The sequence below is a fragment of the Lipophrys pholis genome, assembly GCF_963383615.2.
Source record: "Lipophrys pholis genome assembly, chromosome: 20".
Classification (NCBI taxonomy): domain Eukaryota; kingdom Metazoa; phylum Chordata; class Actinopteri; order Blenniiformes; family Blenniidae; genus Lipophrys; species Lipophrys pholis.
In genome coordinates, this window is record NC_137648.1 from 3,862,181 (window position 1) to 3,889,893 (window position 27,713).

General features: G+C 42.4%; 1 protein-coding gene across 1 annotated transcript in view; it reads right to left on the reverse strand.

The window, feature by feature from the left end:
- The window catches only part of drosha (drosha ribonuclease III), a 130,701-nt gene that overhangs the window by 29,359 nt on the left and 73,629 nt on the right, over positions 1-27,713 (reverse strand). The window contains exons 23-25 of the mRNA XM_080489084.1: positions 26,888-26,958; positions 15,201-15,245; positions 10,205-10,362 (exon numbers count right to left, since the gene is read on the reverse strand). Coding sequence (XP_080345210.1) covers positions 10,205-10,362; positions 15,201-15,245; positions 26,888-26,958 — 274 coding nt within the window. The remainder of the gene's footprint in view (positions 1-10,204; positions 10,363-15,200; positions 15,246-26,887; positions 26,959-27,713) is intronic.

The window sequence follows — 27,713 nt, forward strand, 5'->3', positions numbered from 1 at the left end:
GAGCAAGACACTGAACCCCAATTGATTGCCTGACTAATCTGTAACTAGTTGTTGGTCAAAGTTCAGCATGTTGGGTTTTATTTAAAATTTCAGATTTAAATTTTTTTTTTAAAAAACAATGTTAGACGGGTCCAAACTGGGTCTCGATTTCATCACAGAAACATTAAAGAATTCGTCTCATGGCTCTTTTTGAACGGTTCAATGATTGAGTTTGGCCACTTTAGACAGATTTTTAAATGCCTCTGGGGCTGGATTTAGGTAGATTTTTTTTTTTAATGTTTTTTTTCTTCCAGATTGTAAACTAACTGATTCAGTGTGGATATGGGGTTTTAGCAGAGTTTGACTTATTCCCAGCAACATTTATTCTAGTTTCAACCTGGTGGCTTCAGGGCTATTTTTGAGGCTGGTCTCTAATTTGGAGTGAGTTTTTAGGCTGGGTTTAAGTTACAACTTGGTTGCCAACTGTGTTTACTTTAACGTGTCAATCCCAATTAAATATTGAATGCATTCCATCCTACACAATCATCAAACCCGAACAGAGAACGTTTCTTAGTGCATTTGAGAAAGTTCCTTTCGGTGCCCGGCGTATCGATCTTACTGATGCGGCGAAGGAAAAGAGTATCACGCTAACAGAGGTTATGACAAAATACATGAGAGCGTGTTGCTTGGCCTGGAAAGCTTTAATCTAAAAAAAACAAAACTGTGGGAAGCATAAAATATGCTACAGAGAATTTACAGATCACCATTGCATTGGTTTTTGCTTAGAACTTGAGTGTTAGGACTATTTTTGTAAAAGGGTCCTTGGCTGTTGATGCTGGTTTTAGAAGAGATTTTAACTTCAAGGCCACCATATGAAGTCCTCGCCCCATACAAATTCTACCATTTTAGAATATCTCCAATCTCTGAATATCAAAATCTACATTTAAGACGTCTTAGCACTTTTTAGAAAGTGCAGAATCCCTGGAAGGCCCATTGGGGGGTGGGGGCTGTGAAATAACTAGATAATGAGTCAGCTTCTCATTTTTAGACCTCCGGGTCTAAAAATGAAAGATCTGCAGGGATCTTTAAGGCTACAGGAGAAAGGAAATGGGAGAGTGATGCGGCTTAGAAGAGCCAGGAGAAATGGGATATCAAAAAAAAGCCTTGGAATAGAGAAGGTTTCATGCAAGGTCAGTCGCGTTACACATCAGAGGGGCATGAAAAGCATCAGGCTCTCTTCACAAATCCATCAAGCTCTTAGTCTCCTCCAACAGAAAACGGTGGAGTCGGCTGATGTACATTTCTCTCGTGGCCTTTGGGAGCAGCTGCACTGACAGGTTGTGTGACAACCCGCGGGCTGCCTGGGAAAAGCAGTCCTCAGGAAGGAAATGCTGGGCTTTGATTGCTATTCAAATGTTAAAAAGAAAAGAAAACATGTTTAAAAAAAAAAAAAAAAAAAAAAAAAAAAAGGCTTGAGTACACCTCGAGGAGAAGCTGTCAAAATCTGTGCACGCAAGTTTATCTTTTGACTCTCTAACAATTCTTCGAAAGGAAAAAAAAAAAGAATAGAGAAAAAGGTAATGACAGCATTGTGGCACTGTAAATCAGCTTCCTGCTGCCTTTTCCCCCATCAGAGGCAGCGAGAGAGCTGTAACTCCCGCTCAGCGCGAGATGGGGCAGAAGGAGTAGGAGGAGGAGGAGGAGGAGGGGGGTGGGGTGGGTATACGCAACTGCTGCTGCTGCTGTAATGGTCATTAATTAAACAGAATTATAGATTAGGATTGCAGATGTGGGCTGGTGCTGTGCCAGGCGGGGAGGAAACGTGGAGGTGGTGGTAGTGGTGGGGAGTCGAACGCGAGCGTCATGAAAGCAGAGCTGTATGTTCAGGCGCTGGGCGCGCGCATCCATCTATATCGCTACCAGCTCTTGGCAGGAGGGGAAGGTGGAAGATGAGAGGCATGCAGAGGTAGAAGACGAGGAGGAGGCTGACATCAAAGGGAGAGAAAGGTCAAAGTTTATTGTCCGATTTTTTTTTTTTTGCTTTTTATGAGCCGCGGTGCAGCTGCCAGCCAAACAGCAGTTGGAAGCACGTTCGACTCACAATTATTCACATCGTCCATTCATCTCTTAATTATTATGTCTTTTTTTTTTTTTTTTTTTTCCTCCTCAACATTTGTTTAGGATGTAAAATATTTAAAAAGACTCCACCAGTTGGTTTGTTCTCCTGTCCGAACAAAAACCCTCTGAAAAAAAAAATCTGAAGATTCTCACATCTGAAAGGACCATTTGCCAGGAATAAGGTGTTGATTTAATAAAAGAAAGACTCAGAGTAAACTGATTATCCTTTTTGATAGCGCTTAGTTTGGTATTTCAAGGGTAATTTAGCTCCACTTGCTTTCCTCCCTAATCACTTCTTTCATCCATGTCGCTGCAGAATAACGTCACAACCTCACGGCACAAAGTAATGCAACATGTTCGCTTCCATGAAATATGTGGCCTGAATTAGACAAGACAAGACTTTAAGGGGCCGAGACCCGAGTCAAAACCAAGATGGGGGCATCCAGAGACTTGAGTACTACAGTCAAACAGCAACAAGCAGCGTTTGTTAAAACGTCTGAGAATTAATTTCACAGACTTTTTTCTTCCAATGAACCAAATGAAGTCGGGTGGTGTCAATATTTGTTCCCTTCATCTTTGGAAAGCTGAGTTGAAGAGGAAATTTCTCCCGGCCACCAAATGTTCTATTTACATTAATCATCGGGAATCTGGTTCGGTGCGAGGAATTCTCCGGTTAGGTGGAGAAAATAGGAGTTTGGTGAATTTGTAACTGTTAGGTTAAAACACGCAAGCTGAGAGAGACAACGTCTCAGGTACTGTATTTTCTGGACTATAGTATACAAACTGCGTCATGAAGGGGAACCTGTAGCACTGGTGTATAAGACTCATTTATTTTTTTCAGATTCAGACGTAACTGCACCGTCACAAATCCTCGTCCAGCAGGTGACGTTCCAGAACCAACGGCAAATTTTGTTACACAGTCAATCGCTTGTTCATGACAAAGAGCTGCTGAAGCTTCGTGTTCCCAGGAAGACATTGTCTTCCAGAAGAGCTGAAGACTGTGTTTTTTTTTTTTTTTTTTTAAAGCGACTGAAGATTCACCTTTTTAGTCTTTTGTATGTCTCTTTTTCTACCATTCTTATCTGATCACATATAAGTTGGACGATTGACGTTGATGTTCACACTTATTTTGTCACCAACAAAATGCATGAGATGTGTTTTCCTGATGTCCTTTGCGTTACATATGCTCCTGCTCATTTCATGTCACGCTCCATAGTCAAGTCACAGCAGAGTGGAAAAACCCACGGCGCATTTACTGAACCGAGCGGTTTACCTCAGTACAAGTTAACTAGTTTGTACAATAAACAACTGAATAAGTATATAATTTTTCATGGCGTGCCATGTTGTGTCATTCACACTTGAGTGATCGGTTCGCTCGTTCTCCGTCCATGCTTTTATCGCTGCAGCCTCATAATCTGGACGTTGCCACCTCTGATGTGACGCATCGACGCACGTCATTATCAATCAAACATATTAACGCTGATGCCTCACCTCAGCACAAAAAGATTTAAGCAGCCGATGTATCGGTTATTGGAAGCTTTTAGGGCCCAATATTGGAATCGGCCCCCCAAAGAAATCCATATCGGTCGGGCTATACTTTAAAGCAATTTGCAACTTACTCCCACAAAAGGTGGATAAAACTTTCATTCATTCTGAACTCTTTCTGATGGTCCGTTTTTATTTTATGATGTATGCATTATAATTTTTAGTTTATATTCTGGCATAATAAAGCAGCGATGGTTTTTTCTTCTGTGGTACCGTAGCAGAAATCGGTTGTCATACAGTGACATCTGGTGGTCCTAGATGGTATGTATGGAACATTTCAACAGATAACTACTTTATATAAACAAGTAAAGCAATAAGTGTGACCTATAGCCGGTGAAATACTGTACATCTTACTTCTGAAAAACTCTCTGAAATCCTGTTTTTGAAGTAACTGATCTGGGATTAACTTTTTCAAATTTGCTCGATACATTGCTACAAACACGTGAAATGCAAGAGTTTGGAGGAGTAGAAACAGGATTAAGTGCGTAGCATTTAGCATTTAAATTAAAAAACTAACACTCAGAAAATCTGTCATTTACATATGTCTACATCTCGTTTGGATTAAAGATGCTTTTTTTTTTTTAGTATTAGTGCTGTGATGGACTGGCAAGTATAGAAAGACGGATAAAAAAAAAAATCCAGAAAAGGAAAAAGAGTTTAAATGAGTTAAAAGTTAATTCAGAAGAAGTGTCTGTGGAATATAAAACAGCTTTTCCAACTTCTTACTTTCCAGTGTCTTGGAGGTTCGGGACCGAGCGTCATTAGACGTGAAGGGACACTTCATCCGATGCACTTTATTATTAAAAATAATCACAGAGCTTTTTAATGAAAAACTTCTGCCAAAACTTATAAGAGCCCAAAGAGCAAAAACGAGGGTGACAGAGGAGGGGGAAAAAAAACCACCCGAGTGTTCGGAGAGTTGACGCGAACCATCTTCAAACCCGCCGTCTGTTTGCGAGCTCATTTCCAACAGGAGGGAAAAAGGAAACAGCGCCGGGGACACAGAGATCCGACGAGAATAGAAGAAAAAGATGGAGGGAAGGAGGAGATAGAGCGGGTCAAAGAGGAAAGCGTTGCTGTGTGAAGCGACACAAAGAGCCATCCCTTATTCACTCCAACAGCCGAATCACAATGCTCCGCTAAGGTGGGGGAAATTGAAGTAAAGTGTGGAGCCGAGGTCTTTATTCGCCTTTGACTTTGATCCAAAATACCTTTAACAGCCCTTATGAAGAGGTGGTCCACTGCAAAACAGGAAGCGGAAGGCTCCGGTTTCATTTTGTTTTCAAAAAAGAGCTTTTTTCTTCTTCTTCTTGGATCCAAGGAAAATAATGTCCTTGTTTCACATTTTACTTGTGTCGTCTCCAGCCGAGGCGGAGCGCTCACTTTGGTCCACGACATGCAGCTACTGTGTGAGATTTCAGGTGAGCGCAAACGAGAAAAAAAAAAAAAAAAGTGCTGATTACAGTAGTTAGAGATTTTTCTTTTTTTTCTTACACGAAAGAACGAGTATTAATTCAAACCCGCCACTCTAACATAATGAGATCTCAGGGTCTCTTCAAGAGAAACGGCCCTGAACAGGAAATGAATGGTGTTTTCAGCGGCAGGAGGAGAATTATTGCCTTGACATTACAGTATGAATGATATTAAAAAAAAGAAGTAAAAAAATGTCCTTACAGATAAGCTACTTAATAAATTACGTAATGGTGAAGTTGTACTTTTTTTTTTTTTTCTACAAATAGGAACTGTGGAGAAATATTTCCAAGACTATAAGATGGAACATTATGACCATTTTATACTATGGCTATTAAGCCCACAATAATTAGTATTATCACAACTGATTATACATATATTTAGCACTGTGCCTCTATCTATTTGCTGAATTAATTACACTTGTTGATGTTATAACATATACTTTACTGCCTCTCATTGGTAATGAAGTATTTTGATCAAGTGTTGTTCCCAAAAAAACGATAGTTAGAAAAATAAACCATACTATGATTATGAATATAAACAAGACTTTACCAAGCTAATATCTAAAACCTGATGTCATAACTTCCCGTGTCTTGTTCTACTGATGGGGTTATTATCTATTTGATAGGATACAAAAGTGTGAATAAATGTTTCAAATAAATTCCTTTTGGAGCTGCAGAGTCAAATGTACTTTCATTGAACAAATGTCGAACACGAAGGGATACTGATCCCCTTTTTCACAAACGGTGAAATTCTTGCAACACCCGGCTCTTCCGCTGCGAGAGGAGCTCGGAAGCCCAGAGGGGGGAGGGGAGGGGGGCACAGCTCTCCATTCTTGCCGTCTGATGGCAGCCTGCGGTCTCGTCCCTCCCTCGCCTCGCAATCCCGCGCTCGTCTTCTCCCGAGGTCAGTTCGTCCTCTGCTTCTGAATGAAGTGACGGGCTGAAGGCCGGCCGGGGTCGTGTCTCCTCATCTGTGGTCTACCTTATTGTTTGACCTTCCTTTTCGCTGCCTGACCTCGTTCTTCTCTCCATCATGACAGCGCGACCTACTTCGGTCTGACCTCTGGTCCTCATGGGCGGCCATTGCTCAGCTCCGGCTTTCAAGTCCGTCGACTCTATTTGGGTCAACGTGCCTTTGGCCACTAATGAGCTAATGAACATAAATTATCCCTGAAAATATAGGAATTCCTGCAGGGAAACGTAACAATGAAAGCCGGAGCATTAAATAAAATGCATGGACTAATACGCCCCACCTCACATACAGTGAGTTATACAAACCAACGTGATGTCATGGAATTGGAAAGTATGGCTGGTATCAACCTTGAGTTGGAAAGTCCTCAAAGTAAAAGACAAATATGTGGACCTCTAATAAACTCCAGCGACCCCGAGTGAGGTGAGATCTGACATTTTAAGTGATGGATTAGGATGTACACAACAGTGTACTGTACGTGTGAACACACGCATGCAACACACACACACACACAGCAGCGTCCTTGTGGCAAACCTAAGCAAGCAATTACCCAGTGCAGCCTGCCAATAAGATATCAAAGGTGTGCTGCCAAGGTTAATTTGCTTTCGCTGTCAAACTCACTATTGTGGACCAGTTGTAAAGCTCAGAAGTGAGTTAGGCTTCAATTGCAAATAACTCTCTGGAAGTCGGAATCAGAAACACCTGAAATTGGAGCAAACAGCCTCATTAGCAGATATGAAAATCGCCGGTTTTCCCTCGAACTTCAGTAAATGAGCCGGGGTAGCGGCGCAGCCGCACGGCGCCGGCGCCGCAAAAACACACCCAGCGCCGCTTTTACCGCCGATCAATTTCACGTCCTCCCCGGGAAAGTTTGTAACTGCATGGACTATCGAACAAATGTCATAACAAGAGGCTGGAAGCTACATCAACACGGTGCTGCTGCAAACCGTTGCAATTAAAGGAGAAGAACGGGGGTGGGGCGTGGGGTCGGGGGGGTGGAGATGCGCTGCTTCAAACAATATCACGGCCTCAGTGTTTGGATCATTTTTCTGGATGATCAAAAAAAATAAAAAATAAAAAAAAATAAAAAAACAGATGAAAAACCTTGGATGCCCTTTCTAGTAAATGCTTTAATCTTTTGGTTCTATTAGAAATTTCTGTCTGAAGGTAACATTTAGGAGAATGTTGATGATGACTATTTTAAGCATTACTTAAAAGACCTTTAATTCATTTTAGATAATGGGTGAGCATTAAAAAGCTATTCTAACAGATTTCTAAAAATAATCAGATTTTTATGAATACCATTTCAAAGTTTCCTTGTGACAATTAAGGCGCCGTTTAAACGACACGTTTTCAAGCGAAAACTGAAAACCTTCGTTGCCCTTTGGGTGTCTGTTTACGGTGCTCGGAGCCACGTGAAGCGTTACTTTTTGAAAACGGGGAAAAGGCGCCATGTAAACGCGAAACTCTTTGGAAACCAAAAAATAGAAAATAAACTATACTTTTACACTTGTCGTGTAAACAGGGCTTCTTCTTAAAAGTGAAAAAAATCAGATTATATCAAATATTTTAATTTATGGAGATATTGTAATTCTGAGTTTTACGACTTAAGAGCTAAAATGACAAAGAATCAAACAAAAAGAGGCTTACAATATTTATACTTATGTGGATTTAAAGTCATATTTACCTATTTGAATTGCTACAAGTCAAAAGTAGGTTTTCAATCGTATTTCCTTAATTCCTATAGACGCACCAGAATGACCAATTGGACTCTGCCGTCACTTATTCCACTAACCAACAAGCAGAATGAACGTAGCAACATGTTGAAGGTGGGATTTCTCACCGTATGCAGGTCATTTATTCAAGCGCACCTCTAAATAGACATAGAAGACGCATTCAAGTACAAGGTGAGTAGGTCAAGTGAATTGCAGAAGAGCTCAGTGACTATTGTTATGCATGTGAAACGGCTAATATTTGTGCCAAAAAAGTTGTGCAAGTTCAGGAAACTACAAGAGCAGTAAGAGTGGGAAGTCATCAATACGCATTTTTTTTATTTTATTTCCAGAAGCACTTTTGTTTTCTTTTTTCATGCTCCTCCCAAATAAATTGGCTGAATGAGCGTAAAAAACAGATTACTATGACACAACAGGTAGAATTCATCACTATTTGAAGAATATTTAGAAAAGCTGAAACAGGAGATCCTCTAAGTTTATACATGATGCATTCACTGATGCGAGTAGGTCAACTATGTGACAAAAAGCACTGTAACTGTGTGTGCAAAACTAGGAAAGAACACAAACTATTTCATCAAAAACCTACTCATCGTACGGCAAGTTCAAGCTGCTAATCAATACACATTGGATAAAGATTAAATGAATCATCCAGTATTTATTTGTAAATCCCTCACAAGCTGAATGAGTGTGAATAAAAGAGGAAAAAAAGCAACAAAAAAAGGTGACTTTGCTGAGATTTCAGGTGTAATTTATTCCTGAGTGCAGCATATTAACTGCAGCAGTAGCAACAAGGGGGCTTCTGTATGTATATAGACGAAGCGTTCAGGGACAAGGTGAGAAGGTCAACTACACTGCAGAAGTAGCTGTAGCTATGCATGTAAAACGGGAACATGCTGGCTTAATTCTATTATGTCCAAATAACTATCGCAAGTAGTGGACAAAACGATTGTACGAAGACACTGAATATGCGAGTTTAAGAAAGAAAACATTTGTCGAGGCAAGGAAACATCTGAAAGACTTCACGGGTTGGAGACGACGACATCCCAACACTAATACATCCAGACGATGGCTAAAGGCCCAACAGAACTGGTACGTGCCTTTCATAGCACCGTGCGTCACTGCCTTCACATTTCCACGAGGCCCTTACATTGGTGTGGCTGTTAACCAATACATCCAGTAGAGGGCAGTGCAGTTTAAGGTAGAAGATCAACGGCGTGAGGCTGCAGTTCTTTGGCGAGGTAACGTCGTAGATTCCCCGTATCCCACGTGAACATTCGTCTTTCCTCAAAGAGATCATCATTTCTGTTGTCTTCCAAGTTTCATTCATCTTCTTTGTTCCTTTTCGCTTGTCGCACGTGAGCTGTACTGCACAGAATATCCCCCACAGGTCATCAGCGGTATTACACTGTTAGCGCCCTTGAAACGTACCAATGAATGCGGAAGACTGAAAGAAGGCTTCGTCTGAATCCGTAAGAGTATTTTGCTTTGAGTTTACACCTCCAGGGTTTGCCGCCTTTGGATTACAATAGAATGTTGGAGAACCAGAAGAAAATCATAAGAGGAAAGTGGCAAACTTCACATAGAAAAGTTAGCAGTCAGTCAACAGTACAAACCACTTCGTCGCCGTACCACTGAGATGAGCTCAAGTTCAAGACCTTGTCTTATCAGTAATGTGTGGTAATTGTCATTCTAACTGAAAAATAATGATAGTTTCATTAAGAAGCTATTAATCAGACTGAAACATGACAAGAAAATGGCGAACAGTCTGCACCATAAGGGGAGGTGGCAGCACTGAATAAAAAAAGACAGATTTTAAACCTTCTGCCCTGGACAGGCTGGCGAATTAAAACCCTATTTCCCACAGGACAGCGGGGTTATGGCCTTACAGGTGCAGGCAGACTACAGATATGGGGACTTTGGAGTCCCTTGGGCTTTTCTCTCTTTTTCATGGCCTTGAAACCCTGGGATTAGGCATTGGGCTGAAAGAGCAGTGAAAGGGGCTATCTTTCACTATAAGGTGCTTTGAACATGACATTCAGAGCATCATTTGTTATCCAAGTCAGCCTCGGTGTCTGCAACAACATGGAGGATCTGCAGGGGGTACACATAATGATGATGTGGGAGGAGGACAAGACGGGAGGGGCTGCCACATTTACAATAGAAACGATTTAAAATGATTCACATATAAAACTCCTGCCGTCTTATTATACATTATAATACATCATGCCTCATCAACTCTGAAGGGAACACCCGGTAAAAGTCGGGGCTACTTCAATAAACGGCATCCTTGCAAATTGCGTCTGGTCAGCCCAGCGTCTCGCTTTGCATCTTAATTGGCGCTAACTTGATTACGGGAAAAAAAAAAAAAAAAACACGCCAGCACTTACAGCGTGAGGTGGTTGAAGCCGACAGTTCTCAAGGTGAACGCTCTGGCCAGGAGACGCACGTGCGTGAACAAGACGCCGATGGCGTCTTCGAAGGTGGTCAGCTTCTGGAGGACCGGGGACGTCTCGATCAGCTGTCGGTCCGTCTGAGGCTCCTGGACCTGCTCGAAAAGACGAAAAAACAAGGTTTAGTTTTCAAGTGAAAATAGAACCTATTCATAGCATTTGGATCTGTGACGTGTGTGGAGCCACGGTCTCCATGGAAACGGGATAAAGCACTATCTTTGAGAAACGCTGCGACTGTGGATATGCAACATGGCTCTTGCAAATCGTTCTTCTGCACATGCAAGCAGATGAACAATAACAATGTTGTTCAGTCCATATTCTCCTGCAACTTGGTAGTTTTATAGTTGACGGTCATCGTAATAACAATCCAACTTAGTCGTCTGTCCATACGAATGTCTGTGTACTCAAATTGTTAATGATTATATCGTATTGTTCTCTGCGCCAACCCATGGCCTGGCGTGCGAACCACATTGTTTTGACCGTGTAAACGGACATCGTTTTCAAAACGTTGCTGCGTAATCCCAAAACTTTCCTGAAATGCAAAAACAATGCATTGTCACTTGAAACCATGTCATGGAAACGGCGCCTTAGTGACACAAAAATGCCATGGAAGTGAGTCAGGCAGGTTGATGGTTCCCAACATCTTGTTCTGAGGAAGCACTGAGGCAGAAAACCATAGAAGGCTTTCTCGGCTCTTGATTAGACCTTGTAAACTGCCCACTGCCTTTATTTCGAAGGCCTCGGTTTTCGTATGTTGAGAGTGTGTGTGGGCGTGCTTTGTGCTAAACCTGCAATCCAGAACAAACTGTATTTTTATTTTTTTTTCCCCTGTTGGGTGTCGAAGAAGCTGATGAGCCTGCACAGAGCCCTGATCTCGACCTCTTTTCCAGCACCTCTGGAATGAAGTGGAAGTCTGACTGCGAGTGTCTGTGGCCTGAACGTCGACGCCGGGCCTCGCTAATGCTCTTACGGGGCTGCATGAGCGCAAATCCCTGCAGCTGAGTTTCACAAAAAAATCTGGTGGACAGCTTGAAGCCGGAGGAGAGGGAAGTTGTTGTGGCAGCAGAAATGTTCACGCATCATCACATACGGGTGTAAGAATTAGGTGCCATGATGTGTGGTCTTGTACGAAAGTCAGTACATTCACACCGTAATATTTGATCGTGTCCATAACAGTTACTGTCGATGAAACCGTTTTATCTGAACAGATTACCCATAAAAGGCAAAAAAGGCTTCAGTTGTTGCTTGTAAGTAGATGCCATTAATGTCTTTGTGCTTTGGAATTTACAATATACCCTAAAAATGCTCTTGGACCATTTTTCATCATGATTTTAGTGTTTTTTGCTACTAATCGCACATTTCTTTCATATCTAAGCCTCTGTCACTTTGGGGTTGTGGAGCCTGAATGCACAATGCATTAAAACGACACAGTTCTCTCAGTCTTTTGCTTTATATATGTTGTGCATGTTGACACCTCTTAAAGAAAACCAGTTGGTTTTCCTCTTCTCTCTGTGACTATAGTGACCTGAGCTTGTTGAATCATTTGTACTTGGTTGTACAATAATTTCCCTGTATTGTTACTACCATTGCTAAGCTAAGCTGACTATAATTTATAGCCAAAGAAACACTGTGGGAATCATATTATTTGCATGGCTAGATAGACATCACCATGTATTCATAATACTGCCATTGTTGTGAATGTCCATCTACTTCCAGTAGAGCGAATTACTACAGTCGTGATCGCACAGTCGTGATGCACAGTCGCAGCCTTTCAGAAAAATTGCAATGTGCCTCGTTTCCACGGAGACATAATCGGAGCAAGTTCCACCTTGGGAGCCATCTTCAAAAATTGTGTTTCCCCCTCTTTCCATGGAGATGGAGCATTTTCATAAAAAAAAAGAGTTTTCAGTTGCTCAGAGCAATGTTGTTGTGTAAACGCAGTCCGTCTCTGGCTAAAATCTAGGTTGGGCTTGGAGTTTGCATGTTCTACCTGTACCTCTCTTAGGCCTCTCTTGTACTGCTTGCTGAGTGATCTAGAGTGCGCCCTGGCTTTGGCCAAGTACATACCGAGTTTGATAAAGTGGCATATATTACTGATGGATGGATGGAAGAAGGAGGATGTGTCCTGTACTGACCACAGTCATCAAGTTTCCCTGAAATCCACCACCAAAACAAGACTGCCTTGGTGTCAGACAGATTCCTCAATGGGAGCAAACCGCTGCAGTGTGAGCTGCTTCAGGGCCTGTTTAGCTGCTGTGTGTTTTTCACTCCATTTCAAAACAAACTCCGATGATCTGCAGCAGATGGAACCTCTTAGTCATTAACTTTTAAGTCAAACAGCTCCCTGCGACTCCTTTACTTGCTCGAAATCTGGTGATTCTTACGGTCAATTAATATCTCTGGTGACTCACTCTTATTGTAAGTTCTTGTTTTGGAGCCGGCTGTGTCATCACACACTCGTAACCTTGATGAATCTTCTTCTGTTGGTGGTTGGTGGAGAATTGCTTGTTAATTATGCTTTGTGGCATTAGCATGGGGGTGGAATTCAAAAGGTAGACGAGCTCAGCAAATCTTTAACTGGAGCATTTGCTTGTGACTGTGCTCATTAGAAAAACAGAAAGAAAAAAAAAAAAGATATGCAGGAGAAAATGTGTGAATGCATGTTTGTCGAGTCAAGAGATTCATCCTTTATGGGTGCATTAATTAGGCTGCTGGATTCGTCTAATTGGTCTCCGCATGGTGCAACGGTTAGCATGACCAAGACGTCCTTTTTTGGGGGTTTTTTTCCGCCCAAACCAGAGCGAAAACAAAGTGGAATTTCATGTGGACATTCCAAAGCAACCAAAGCACACTCGATTGACCTTGTTAGCTTGTATGAAGGATCCTGCAAATAGAAATAAAGGCTCTGTGAGGGGAAGGATGGCCTCTTTCTTCATTTTCTTTCCCAGTATTTTTTCTTTTGTCTGTTTTCACGACGCAATGACAAGCAAACAGCTCTCTCATGTGTCCCATGTCAAGCCGGTAAATAGACCAGAGATATATTTTTAAACTGTGTACTTTAATTGGAGCGCTGCCGGTAATGTCACTTTTTTCTATCTTCCAATATGTCCAAAGAAAACACTTCATTCCCGCCTCTTCTGTCTCCGCCTCCTTCTGTTAATTAAGGAAAGGCGTTTAAATGTCTTGGATAACATCTAATGACGTCTGACGAGTTCGGCGCTCGTAGGAGCAAGCTATCCAGGGGGGGAACGGCCGGCAGTTAGGCTTCAAACGAAGTGAAAAGGAGGGAGGGGGGGGGGTGAAATAAAAATGAATTAAATAATACGAATTTACAAAACACTCGTTTGAACACGGCTTCAAAGCTTCACTTTCAGTCGTGTCCAGACAGGAAGCAGAGTCATAGCCGAGTCATCGCCGAGGTCTTGGAGGGCCAAGGGTGCGAATCAAGTGAAAGAAGCGGCGGCGCTCGGTTAATGTATGCATGGATGCCAGAAGATCCACGTACGGGTAATTACACTCGCCGTGGCGGGCTGCCACCATCATCCTACTCCAAGCTCATTAAGCTACTTCGTCTTTCACCTCTGGTTCGTCGGACTCGTGTCGGTGGGCAGATTACACCGCGTTGCCTCCCCGACGACGGGTGAGTCGGACCCTCCGAAAGGCCTTCATCAATTATAGAATAAATAATCGAATGAATAAATGATGAAGAGGAAGCTGTTGTGGTGAGCCGTCTGCAGATTGTATCATCTCCGGCCAAAAGGTCAGGATGCTATCAACCTAGTAAGAGGTTGGCACGATTTAACAGGCACTGCCCCAATGGCAAGGGGCGACCACCCGGAGGTAACCTCAGCAACGCGCGCTGTGTGGTAATGAGGCCGCGGCTTAGAGGCGGTTAATGACTACTCATGTGGCACACGGGGAAGGTTTCCCCTCCATCGCCGGCTGGGATGACCTCCGGGGCTCCAACCCTGACCGTGGCGCCCGCCGCCGGGGCCGCCCTCCTCCTTCCCTCCGCCACCCCGCACCATGAAAAACAAACTGCATGTGGCTAAATTCTGACGAGCGCCACAAAAACATCCTCGGTATTTGGTTAAAGGAAGGGCGAAAAAGCGAAAAAAACAAAAACAAAAAACAAATACATATATATACACACACACACACACACACACACACACACACACACACACACACACACACACACACACACACACACACACACACACACACACACACACACACACACACACACACACACACACACACACACACACACAGGCAAAAATGTGCATATGAAAACTGCTCATGCTTATGCAGCGAGTTGGGAGAGAATAAAGCACTTAAAGACGAGCCCCGGCAAACGCACAAAGAAACATTTTCTCCTCGCAGAACACATCAGAGGGAAGAAGGATGCCTGACAGTCCCTGGAGGCCCCATGTGATTCGGGACTGTAATCCTGTTATGGCATCTTTGATCTCTTCTTCCAAATCCTAATTTCAAACAAACACTGTAGACATGTTCAATGTTTCTGGGCAGATCATGCAGAGCTGAGAGAGCGAGCGAGAGGAGTGAGTGAGGGATTGGAAAGACGAGAGGAAAGAGGAGCGATTGCGAGGAGAGCGGAGTGAATGAAAAGGCGGATTAGGGTCTTGACCGAAATGGATAGCGGAGGCACGAGAGCAGAACAAAAGGGGACTACTGGAAGGCGGCTGGGGGGGCCCCACCGAGTGTGACAGCTATAAAGAAATCAGTCAGCCTCGGGCTGAATAACTAGCAGCTTGCCCACCTGTGTTACCCACACACACGCACACACATTTGGGCTGCCCAACTTCAAAGATGGCAGGCTGCTTTTGTGTCTTTGGGGGTGAGGTGAGTTTTAATGAGAGGCAACCGCACAGAATAAACATCAATAATACGAAAACGTAGCCGGACCAACCTGCAGGGGGTGCGGTGGGTAGTTGAGCCAGACCTCCCGCAGGCCCTGTGAAGGCAGAAACAGAGGGAGAGCAGAGATGAAGCGTTTCCCCTCGGCACCGAGGTCATACGAGTTAATGAATACAGTGCAGATGACAAACAGATGGCATAAATAAACACGGCATATAAATAAAAACCACAAAGGAAGAACTTACACAACACATCAGGCAATGCCACCGAGACATTTTTATCATTTTAAAGAAAATAATAGTTCAAAAAACCTGGGACCGTGTAGAGTTTACAGTACTTCTACCAACTGGATGGGAAACAAGGGGTGCAGTTGTTAAAGAGGAATACTGTCCCATTTTTTTTTAATGATGATGGATTGCAACTGAATCATTTCCTATTGAACTGCTTTCATTTGACAGTTCAGAACAGTTAGTAGGCAAGTGTAGCACCCGCACTCGTCCACTGTGGAGCCACAATATCAGATGTTGCTTTTGTTTCTGATTTTTCAAATCCAGTTTGTTGTTGATTTTCAACTTGTCTTCACATCTGACCGTCTTTGCCTCGCTGAAGCATTCCTTTAATACCCTGTAATATCAAGGACCTGCTGCCAATTAACCCCATTACCTATTCAATGGTCCATGAGTGAATCGTGCCAAGTCCTGTTATTCCTTCGCAACTCGACTTCTGAGTTGCACATACTCTCTAAAATGCTTTTTTTTTTTTTTAAATAAACAATGTTATGTAAATAATTGTTGATAGTTGGCTGCGAAATGTTCCTCTAGCTGATTGTCATTAATACCGTTTACATTTCCAGACATTTGTTGCCCCTGCTCCATCTTTTAAAGATGTTGGGCTGCCATCAAATCACAACGTTGTCGGTACGATTAACTATTTCCCTAGTGCATATAATACCACAACCCGAGGCTTCAGAGTCACGCATGTTTTTGTTTTTTTTAGCCCCTATTTAATATCTCCAGCTTTCAGAAATGTACATAGAAATAAACATCATTATAATTTTTTATTAGGTTTTGCAAGATGACTCTTATTTCTTATCTCCAGAACATCTAGAACTGTAAAAACAGCTGAAAGAGCTGAATCCATCAACCAACCTAAAAACTAAACGCGATCACAAAACCTAAAGCAGCTAAAAATTCAAAAAAGATGTTCTCAATTGTGATGCAAACGATGTAGCTTTTTATTTTTTTTATTTAATAAACAAAATTATATAACCTGCTTTATGAGCTGTGTTACACATGCTTGGGGGCTTGAAATCAATTACATTAGCAAAAATGGCAAAATCGACTCTTGGTCATAAAGGTTGCAGACCTCAGCCCTAGTCTGTATGCCGAAGTGTCCTTGGGCAAGACACATAATGCTAAGTAGCTTCAAATGGCACTGCGGATATTTTCTGCAAACAGGGTTATATATATATATAAAACATCACAAGTTGGCTCCACACACACAAAAAAGAGCATTTTGATAGACTTTTTTTTTCACTACTTATGATAAAAAATGGCCTTGTGTGAATATCAAGAACTAATGTCCAAAAACAGAGTAGCAGTGAAATAACTCCAAGTGTGGTGAAGCTCATTTCCAAACCCAAACATCTGCATATTGACCACCCACTGAGGAGTTCGGTAGCAGCTGCAGAGGGAAGGTTGTGATGTGGATTTGAGCGGAAAACAAGGGAGTGTTGCGGCCATGAGGGGTTGGTGGGATTTAGCTCAGAGAGGGGAGTCGTCTCTCGAGACAACGCGCGTCGACAGCGCTGGACTTCTGCCCGCCCTGTCTGCGCCGAGAAATATGTGCAAGATCAACAAGCTTCATCGGCCCTGCTCTGAGGTAACCACTCAAGAGCGAATGGTCGGGAGACACAGGCTGAAAAATATACATCAGAGATGGGGAGGGGGGAGTGAAAGCTATGGCTCTCAAGTTGTTGCCAAGGACAACGCCAGCCAGAGGCAGTTTTGGGCCTGGGGTCTAATGTTAGATGAGTCATGGTAGGGATAGAGATGTGGAGACGGCCTCTAAAGTACAATATCACTCAGGTGTTTAAAAGGTTGGAGGAGATAAACCTTTAAAATGCAGCGTTAGCCCACAGGGACGAGCACGGGGGGGTGGGGGGTTTGGGGTTGTGTGTGGTCAGCGGCATCGAATGGGCGCCTCATCTTCTTAACCCACCCAGCTGGCAACCCATCGCCTTGAGCAGGCGATGAAAAATTCATGAAAGTGGTCAATACGTTTGAGTAAACGCTTCCTTTCGGTTGCTTGTCTCCGAAAAGCGCAGAGCGCATAGCAGCAGGTACCGAGCCCACACTGGTAGCTTGGCGTGGCTAAAAACAAAACAATCAAGAGGAGCCGCTAATGTATCGCTTGTGTTTCGCTGTGATTTTTGCAAGCGGGCAATTTGCAGTTAAAAAAAAATAATACAAAAATACTCCTTGAAAACGATGCATCTGAAAGTGGCTTCGCAGCGCATGAGAGGAAGACGGTGGAAGAACAAGGACTCCGGAGAAGTGAAGTACACACAAGTTGCTTCAGCTTGTGATCAAGGCTTGTGATTAAAATCCAACCACAGGGCGCACGCGATCCGCCCACATGCTGTATATAGACCCCAACAGCTAATGTTTCAATTACAGCCATTGCAAAGACAAGGCAGACAACGATTAAGCCAGCATCGAGTGGGGATTTAAGAATAACAACAGGTTATTTTTTTTCCCTTATCGTTATTCTCTCTCCCTCATTCTCCCTCTCTCTTCTAGCACAAGGAGGGTATAATTACTGGGGGCACAAATCATCATGTGCAGCTGAATCACAGCCATTAGGCGTTATATAGCTCCAGCGCAGCAAACAGGGGAGGGGGGAGAAAACCTATAGCGAACATGGTTATTCGAACGTCAACAGCCAGATGATGATGACAGTTGAAATTAAAGGCAAAAATGAAAGGCAGCTTGCAGGAATCACGTGTGATCTGTGTTTTCAGGTGGGTTTCCACCGGCGCCGCTCTAACCCAGGGACGGGCTCGGAGCCCTGCGAGCCAACCGTGAATAGTCAACGCCTGCTAAACCCTCTACCCACACACACACGTGCACATGCTCTTCCCCCCACCGGCCCCTGGGATTGTTGGCCAGCCATGATTGGGACATAATGGTGCTCCTCTCCGACAAGCTCCACTGCGCCCTGACAAATTGGTCTCTAGCTAGGGGCTGCCAATCAATCCATCAAACGTAGTAGTGGTAGCGGAGGGATCGATAGGAGATAGCGTGGCTGATCAATACCAACATAAAAGCGGCCTCTGAGTCCAAAACACTGACTTCTATCGGCGACCGGTCAAGGTGATCTTCCTAATATGCGGGGAAGCTAATGCCGGCGCTTTGGAGAAGCGTAGCACTGGATTTATGGCCGAGGTGAAGAGCGCTCCTTTTCACAGTTCGCCGCGAGAGCGGGCAGAGCGGCGCGCGTGAATGGAAAATGGCCTGTGGATGAGCGAATGCATGCCAGCTATTAGCAAACCAAGGACACGCGGCGGAGAATGCATGCACACGCTCACACTCTGGACACTGGAAACAGAAGCCAGAGCCGTTACAGGACAAAAGCGCACAAACTGTGCAGAGAATGGAAGCGGGTCGTGGAGGTGGCCAAGGTGGAGAGGCGTCCCGGTCGGCTGAGTGAAAGGACTAATAACATGTTTGTTTGACCATACAATGTTTGTGTTTATTCAGTTCTTTTTTAAGGCCCAAAAACAAATAATGTGTTAATGTAGAAAGAAGGAAGCCTGATGGAGGGGTTTCTACTGAACAAGCGAATACAGGGGTGCCAAACCCAGAGTGGTTCAGGAGCCACATTCAGCCCAATTTCATATTGAGACCGGTAAAACAGTGCCATAATAACCTTTGAATTTAAACTTTAAAGTGACAGTATATGTGACAGAAAATTGGTGTTAATAACGTCGAGGGAGCCGGTTATCATCGGTTTTGCTTAACATTCTTACCATTTGCTTGGTGGTTTGGCGGGCCAGACTGGAGCCTCTTGCAGGCCAGTTTTGGACCACAGGCCTTATGTTTGACACCTCTGAGTTAAGCGATTGCATACGAGCCTGGTTTGCTTTGTGCTTACAGTGGCATTTTTCACCATAGATGTAAACAGCAGGGATTACCCTCAGACAGCTGTTGTGATGGATATTATACACTAGAACTTTTTATTTTTTTTATCTTCCAAGGCAATAATGTTTGCTGGGGTAAAGTGCACTCGTGGGATAATTATGATGTTATTTCTAGCCAAGTGAGAAGTCACTAAGCGCTCGTAAAAATGTATAGAAGATTCAAAACTGCTATAGGAAATTATTTTGTTGCACACAACACCAAAGTACGGTGACGAGACAGCAGTTTAGGATAGTTATATTTTGCTGTATTTGTTCCATTAAGACATTCTAGATTTGTGCTGCATTCAAAGTCCAACCAGAGTTTGGCTGATCCACTTGTTTGGCGTGAAACAGGGTTTTGAGTAAAACTGTAAAAAATGAGTTTCAAACATACACCTATCCTATTATGCCCGCTTTACTCGCAATAGGATGAAACCTGAGCCGGTCACCAGTCCATCACAGAGCGAACACAGAGATACACACACTCATTACCTTAACATGCATGTCTTTCAGCTGTTGGAGGAAAATACCACGAATTGGACAAAAGATCAGTGTTTAGCGGGACTGACCAGTGAGTGTTAACACGTGGCTGATCGAGAACCATCAGGACTCAACGGGCTCTGGTTGATCTACTGTTGATTCATCTTTAAAACTGTCTCAGGTTGGTCACACGGTAAATTTTGTACTTTCATAAAACAAATCACATGTCCCTAGCCAGCGAAAAAAAAAAATAGCTTTTACAGCAGAAACTCCTGAATCTGGAACACCAAGCAGAGCTGATGGGTGCATGTGAGGTTTGTAGCGACAGGTGAGCCATTTGTGTCTATCGTCAATGGGCTGTGCTGAACTCGCTTAGACATTTTCGAATTCATAAGACAGGTCTTGCATTTCAGAGCTCTGCTGATTGGCTTCTCCCAATTATCTCAGTCCATTTGTTTGGTCTGCAACCGGATTCAGATGGCAGCTTTCATAGTCTCACCAATTAAATGTACTAGAGATCATTTTTAACCTGACGATGTGTGAGACTTTTTATGTTTATAGCCCCATATCATCTGGTAAACCACCTGCCTGGGCCAGGAGCTACGGTTCAGCTCCCAATGCTGTGAAAACGGACTTTACTTATTTAGCTCAATGAAGTGCTTGAGCATGTTCACATCTCGGTCACATTCACTCATTCATAAACACATGATAAGACGAGTGGAAATTGCTGCCATGCTCACACATCACTCGGAGTGCCATGGGATTCAGTGTGTCTTGCCCAAGGACACTTTGACACATGAAAAGGGCGAGATCGATCCACCAACCCTGGGATTGGTAGCCTACCCACGCTACCAACTGAGCCATCATTTAATGTCTAATCCCTCCACTTGTAAAAGTGCTGATGAGAATTCCCTGTAAACTACTTGGTGTATTCAGTGTCACAATCACCTGCCATATTTTAACAGTTTGTACCAAATGCCTTCTCTTTTTCACGATAATGTATATATATATATATATATATATATATTAAAAAAAAAAAGACCAACCTGGTAAGAAATATTGAAGAAAGTAGTCGCATTTTTTTTTAAATGTCTTGATTATATTGATCTAAGGCTTCATTTGGTGAGCCAATGCTGAAAATCTACATGAGCCATAAGCTTCAGCTCAGCTCTGAAGGTCATGTGGTTAATTTCTGGCTCTTAACGCGAAGCATCTACATGGTGGAAGTGTAAAAGCAGTGTAGTCCTTTTAGAGCTGCGCGTGCTGAGATTCGGGTCAATTGGGTTGATGATCAACGTGCCACAATCAGGCCCCGGTCCTTCTTTATGTACTTGTGAGGCTTAGAAGCTGCTAATCAGCAGCTGCTAATCTCTTGACCAGGTCTTCAAAGAAGCCCTCTTCATCTCTTTTCGCACCAACAAGTTCACAGTGCTCATTCTTAGGGCATTGCCAAGATTAAAAAAAAAAAGAAGAAAAAAGTGACGCTGCCATTTCCAAGTTTGCTTTAACCGAATCAAACCTGCCAACTGTGAACACGTTCTAGAAATTTTGAAAAAAGGTTTGAAAGATATAAACTGTTTGGCGCCTCTAAAACCCTTTTTGGCTCGGCCCCCAGAAGTGAGAGAGGCAAGACAAATTGCCAAAAAGTTATTATCTCAGCGCCATGGTGGCCATCTTTGTTGTCACAGCAACCTTTGCTGAGTTTTGTGTTTGAGTATGTGCGCGCAGCGTTAATAAAAATCCAACAGATTAGCCCATGGGCCACCGGTGAGATCATTATGGTGATTGCTCCTCAAAAAGAGGCACTTCCCGCAGGATGGCATGGTGGCGTCAACATCTTTACCCGGCAATATTGCACTGCTGTTGAGTCCAGGTTGGGAGCAATCGAGCAGCTCCCCCCCCCCGAAGAAGATGCTTCCTGCCTCTCTGCTGATGCTTTAATAACCTCCACAGTAATGTCATTAGCAAATTAGCATCTATTGTTTCCTCCAGGCTTCGGTGTGCAATGAAGCTAGATTCCATCCTCGGCGAGGGCCCGGTTGTTTGGGAACCGGTGCCAGCAAAGGTGATGTGTTGAGAGAAAAACAAGGGGACGGAAATAACTGTTGTGCTCCAGCCATGAATGCCATACCAATTAGGGAATAACAGAGAGATGGAGAAGAGGGGGGGTGAATGGGGACACAGTTTGTCTGACGGGGTCTTGAGGTGGAAATTACATGCGTGCTTTGTTTTATGTGGCAAGTTCGGAGTTTTACCTCCGCAGTTGCAGGGCTTTTGTTTTGACTTTGTCATAAGAGGACTGCAGTGAAACATCTGTGGGGGTAATGACATCCCGGAGTGAGGGAGAGAGGAGAGAATAGAAAGGAAAGACATTGAAAAACAAGGAGGGGAGCGGGGACAAAGTCACCAGACTGCATCCTTTTGTGTTACCCAGGGAAGGAGGATATGGGACTGATCAGCCATGTGTGAATGGAGTACCATCCCTACAAAATAGGAGAGGCGAAATCCTCCAGTGTGTGATGGAGAAAAATGTACAGTCCTTCAGTTCCACACAGCATCTCATTAGCTCAGTAATGTCCTGTGTGAAGACCACTTTCTCCTTTTCTTTGTCTTCGTCAAATTTCATGCTGTTATTTTTATTTTCTGATTTTTCTATATTTGGTAAAACAGCAAACAGAGGAACATAAAAACTAAACATTTGAGAAGGGATTTTTTTTGTTCTTCTTTTAAAGACCAAATAAATTGAAGAGGAGATTAAATAACAATGGAAACATGTATAATGGGGTGAGTTATGTGTATACTGTACATCCCAACTTTCCATTAAGGCTTTATATTTTTTATTTGTATTTATATAAATTTTATAATATAATTGCTTTATTTCAAAATTAATATATAATAATATAAAATGGGGCAAAAAACTGAATCTGAATCAATTAATGACAATTAAATCTAATAAATTAAAGCTATAAAGAAAATATTTAAGAAAAAAATATTGTAAAAATAATATACAAATACAATGATATTGGACAAATAATATGATAATAATGTGTGTGTAGTAACATATTTCCCAAAATATATTAATAACATTTTGATGTATTTTGATAACAATAAGGAGAAAAAAATACATATCTAAATAACTGGAAAAGAGAATTGGTTGGTGAGTTATATAGGCATATGTCTGTGTCCATTGCATGTAATATATATATATATATAGCAATTTACTTTTTTGTATTAACATGATTTAGTTTATGATAAACAGAAAAATTATAAAAGTAATTCTAAAAATCTGAGAGAATCATAAAAAATAAATAAAAAAACATAATAAAATCACAGCGGATGAAACTATGGCTAAATAAGAACTGTGGTGAAGCACAAATACTCCGTTTTTAACATTGAAGTTTTCCTTCCTTTAGTCGTTGGGATTCATGTCATCATTACATTTTGCGTCTTGAAAAGTTTTCTGGTGTCTCACAGTGAAGACCTCTGTTGACCCGTGTTGTGGAAATATTAGAGAAGCCGAGCGGTTTCCTCAGATCACAGAGCTTCATCTCGTTCTGTTTCTGTCCGTCTCTCTGGTCTGATCTGGTCTGCCCCACAACTCACCACCCCCACAGCCACTGTACCACCCGGCTGGTGTTTGGCTTTCTGGTCTGCGTCCATCTGTGTCCTCTCAGCTCTGTATGACAGAGCAGCCATCAGGAGGATTCAGCGGGGGGGGGGTTGGGAGGGGATAGACAAGCCATACTATTTCCATCCTCAAGTCTGCACGTCTGAGAAACTTTGAAACCAAAGTTTGGACGAAAGGCTCGACTTCTCTGGCAGATTTCAGTCCTCCCTCGGCATTCATCCACTTAAGGACACATGAAACTTTGGTTTCACCTTGCAGCAGAAATGACCTTACCGGCTCCATTTATTGGACGTGATCTCATTATTGACTGTGATCAACTACGAAGGCTTTTCAAGTGCAGCTTTGGTATTTCTGCATCTTAATTTAGTGTGGGACAGAATGATTTTATAGAAGCAGGCAGAACTTCAATTCGTGGGTATCATATTAGCAGAAATAAGGGATGATTACAGTAAAAAAATAAAACAGAATTACCTGGTTCAGGAGGGAGAGACTGAGATGGACATTATTCTCTACTATTCAGCTTATTTTTGACAAGTTCTGCATGTTTCCTAGAAAAAATCATCCATGAATCCACAAACTGTACCTGTAAAGCAGGCTGTATGATAGGTCATATTTATGTACTGGTAGTCAAAGTAGACACAGTCACCCACCCATGATGAAACAAGCATGAGCTGATTCGAAGAAACAAACCACATCGTCCATTATGAAAGACCAGAGTGAACATCCATCTTTAGAGACCAGCCATACAGAAACAAGGAATACCCCCCCCATCTTCAGAGACTAGACATACCTCCAGTCCATAGTGACAAGTTACATTGTCCATCCTCATAGAAAAGAGTCACTTCTTTCCCTGTGTACCTTTCCAAAAAATACCCTTTTGTCTTATATATATTAATATACATATCCGGGCTCCCGGGGAACTGAAAGCCATCCTATGTAACAGAAAAGAGCAGGGTCCATATTGGACAGGTCTACAATCAATGGGCGGTGAAGGCCCTGATGCCTTCTAGGGCGGGGCCTACATACATGGTCTATATATACATCAATATTTTGCCTTAGCCTGAAATCAACACTTTTGCTGCATGCAATCACACTGGTATGAGGATTCGGTGTCTACATTAAAATATTATTGTTCACACTACATCAATATATGCTAATATTTAACTTGGATGCAACAAAGTGAAACTTGCCAAAACGATATTTATTAAACAGCACAATCATGAAATTGTCTTTTTTCTTCTCTCACTTGAATATACAACACAGGTAGAGCTTTCTCTGCAAAATATCTGTGACCAGGCAGATTATATCTTGGGTACAAGTGTGTTGATGAGTTTTCTCAATCCGGACTTTTCAACCACACTAACTGGGACCATGTCTCCTGCTATGCGTTGGGTTACCGCGGACCTTATCTCCTTATGTTTTGGACTTTTATTGTTGCGTGGTATTGATCTGGAAAGGAAAGAGATGGGAAGGAGATGTTGACCTGCGTTGACGGAATTTGAAATGCTGATATAAATTGGTTGTGCTGCTACCTTTTTTGTCGACGCCACTGAGGCATGTTTTGCAGAACACTATTTGCTCGTTCAACAACTTCCTTCTTGAATCCAAACTACCACCATACGGTGGATCCCAAGCTCTTTTTCTTTAACTCGTCTTCTTCTATCTTCTATTTCTGCTCGCACATTCCGCTACCCGCGGGCCCGCGGCTAAAGGCTACACTGTAACACTCGAATATTGATGATAGTCATTTTCTATATTGCACAGAGAACCAGCTGCGATACATCGAAAGTATTCAATACATCGCCTCACCCTAGGTTACCATGTCACAATCTTACCAGTGCGGCTTCCTCAAGATGAAATCCGGCTGCTTGTGGCCCCTGAATACCCGCGATAACCCCGGTGCTAAATGCTATTTCCGGTGTTCCCCAGGCTTCTGTTTTGACCCCCTTTTTTCTTCTTTGTAAAAACTCTTGTTCCTTTACTATAGGGGATGACAAACAATTTCAGTGTGTGAAACTCCTGCAGTTCTAAACAGAAAAGTCTGCTTAGAAATGTATTATTTTTCAAAGTTTATTGGGGTAAAAGCACTGGCTATTATTCGAATTCAACTTTGAAAGCCTCACATTAAGTTAGATACTCCGGCCATTTAAAAAGTGAATAAAAGTTTATTACTGTTGTATCGACCATTTTAATTTCTTGCTTTCTTGAATAAGCCGCAAAGCTCAAAAACACTCGTCTCCAGCTGAATCCAAACTGTCCAAAGAGATGCTTAAGAAGAACAAAGATTATAGATCATGTTCCCATTAGGCCATCATTACAGGGCCGGAATTGATTTTCCTTTAAGATGTTGCTGATTATGGGACTGAATGGTTTAGCCCCTGTTCACTTCTTGTCTTGTCATCATCTCTGATCATATGGGGCGGGGGAATAAAAAAGACCTCCACATCAGGGCAGCTCAATAGCCTGACAACTCCTGTCAACTTTCATGGCCAGAGGACGGCAATAAAACAGAACCAAGGACGTCGAAACAAATACTCTTCGCTCTGCACCAATGGCCGACCTCACAGTAGTTATAGTAGACTCGGCCGAGAATGAAAACAAATCAAGGTTCTGTCAAATATGGTGCAAAAACAAGGTAAAATGTGAAGGAGAGAATCAGACTATTTCCCTAAGTAGATAAATAAAAGTTGTGGTACAACAGAACTCTGATTTAAATGTGTATTCTGCGTGTAAGGCTTTGAAAGATTCAATCTGGAAGCTTCGGATCTGGTTCCTCAAAGACGTCTGATTTTGATCAAACATGTTTGATAGATTTCTGTGTGTCGTGTAGCGTGTGGGAGTCGCCAAGTGAATCCCAGGCAAACAACATCGATGGCCAATTAGAGCCGGGCCTGCTGCTAACATACTACACAAGCTGCAAGTCACTTAATTGATTCATAACGTTCCTCGCCAAGATGAATGCAAATACTGATGCAGTCATCAATTATTCATGCCTCTCATCTCGCGCACATGCTTCGCAAACAATAGCAGGTGTCCTGCTCCAGACTGGCAAACCACGGCGCTCCGCGGCTCCAGTTCATCTTTCAGTATAGAAGAACGCCATGCTGCTTTTAGGCTTTATCCAGATCTTCTGGGTTTGTTTATTTTTTTTCCCTCCACAGTCTCATTGTTTCTGTCCCCGTACAGATTGGCTTACAAGCAATAAGCAGCTAGTCAAAAGTACTGCGGAATAAAAGAAGATTAGGATGGATCTCAGGTTCTGGGAGGCTGGCAAAGCCTCAAGAAGGCGCAACTTGTACAGCGAAAAACAAACACGCTGCATTTTCATCAGTTCTGATTTGGTACTACTCAACATGTCAGTGCAAAGGAAAGAATATATGCAATATATGCATACTTCAAAGATAACCAAAGAGCGTTTGAGGGCAGAAACCAAATGTGAATAGGCAATTACCTCACTGTTGAAGAGGAGTCTTCCAAAGAGCTGCCGGGCCTCGTCCAAGCCTCCTTCCAGATACACAGCCCCTGCATCGAGGAAGAGAAATGAACTGATGTCAATTGTAACAGTAGACACACTAGAAGTAGTAGTAACAGTAGAAAAAGCAGTAGTAGTAGTGATAGTTGTAGCAGTAGCAATAGTAGAAATAGAAGTAGTAGTAGTGATCGTAGTAGTAGTAGTAACAGTAGTAGCAATTGTATTATTATAGTAATGGATATTTTGGCATCGTAATAGTAGTAATAGTAGTAGCAATAGTAGAAATAGAACAAGTAGTAGTGATAGTAGTAGTAGTAGCAATTGTATTATTATAGTAATGGTTATTCTGGGGTCATAATAGAAGTAATAGCAGCACAAATTGTAGCAGCAATCATAATAATATAGTAATGGTTATTCTAATTTTGTTGGTAGGAGTAATAGTAGTAGGACTAGTAGTAACAATTGTAATACTACAGTAATAACTATTCTAGTTATCGTAGTAGTAGTAATAGTAGTAGCACTAGTTTTAGCAGCAATTGTAATACTATGGCAATAGTTATACTAGCAGTAGTACTAGTTCTAATAGTAGTACTGGTGCTAGTAGTTGTAGAAGTAGTATTAATAGTAGTAGCAGTCGCAGCAATTGTAGAATTATAGTAATAGTTATTCTCATTGTCGTAGTGGAACTAATAGTAGTTGTGGTAGTTATAGTAGTAGTAGCATTTGTAATATTATAGTTATAGCTCGTCTCATCATTGCAGTAGTAGTAGTAGTAGTTGTTCATTTTATTGAGAGGCCCATGAGC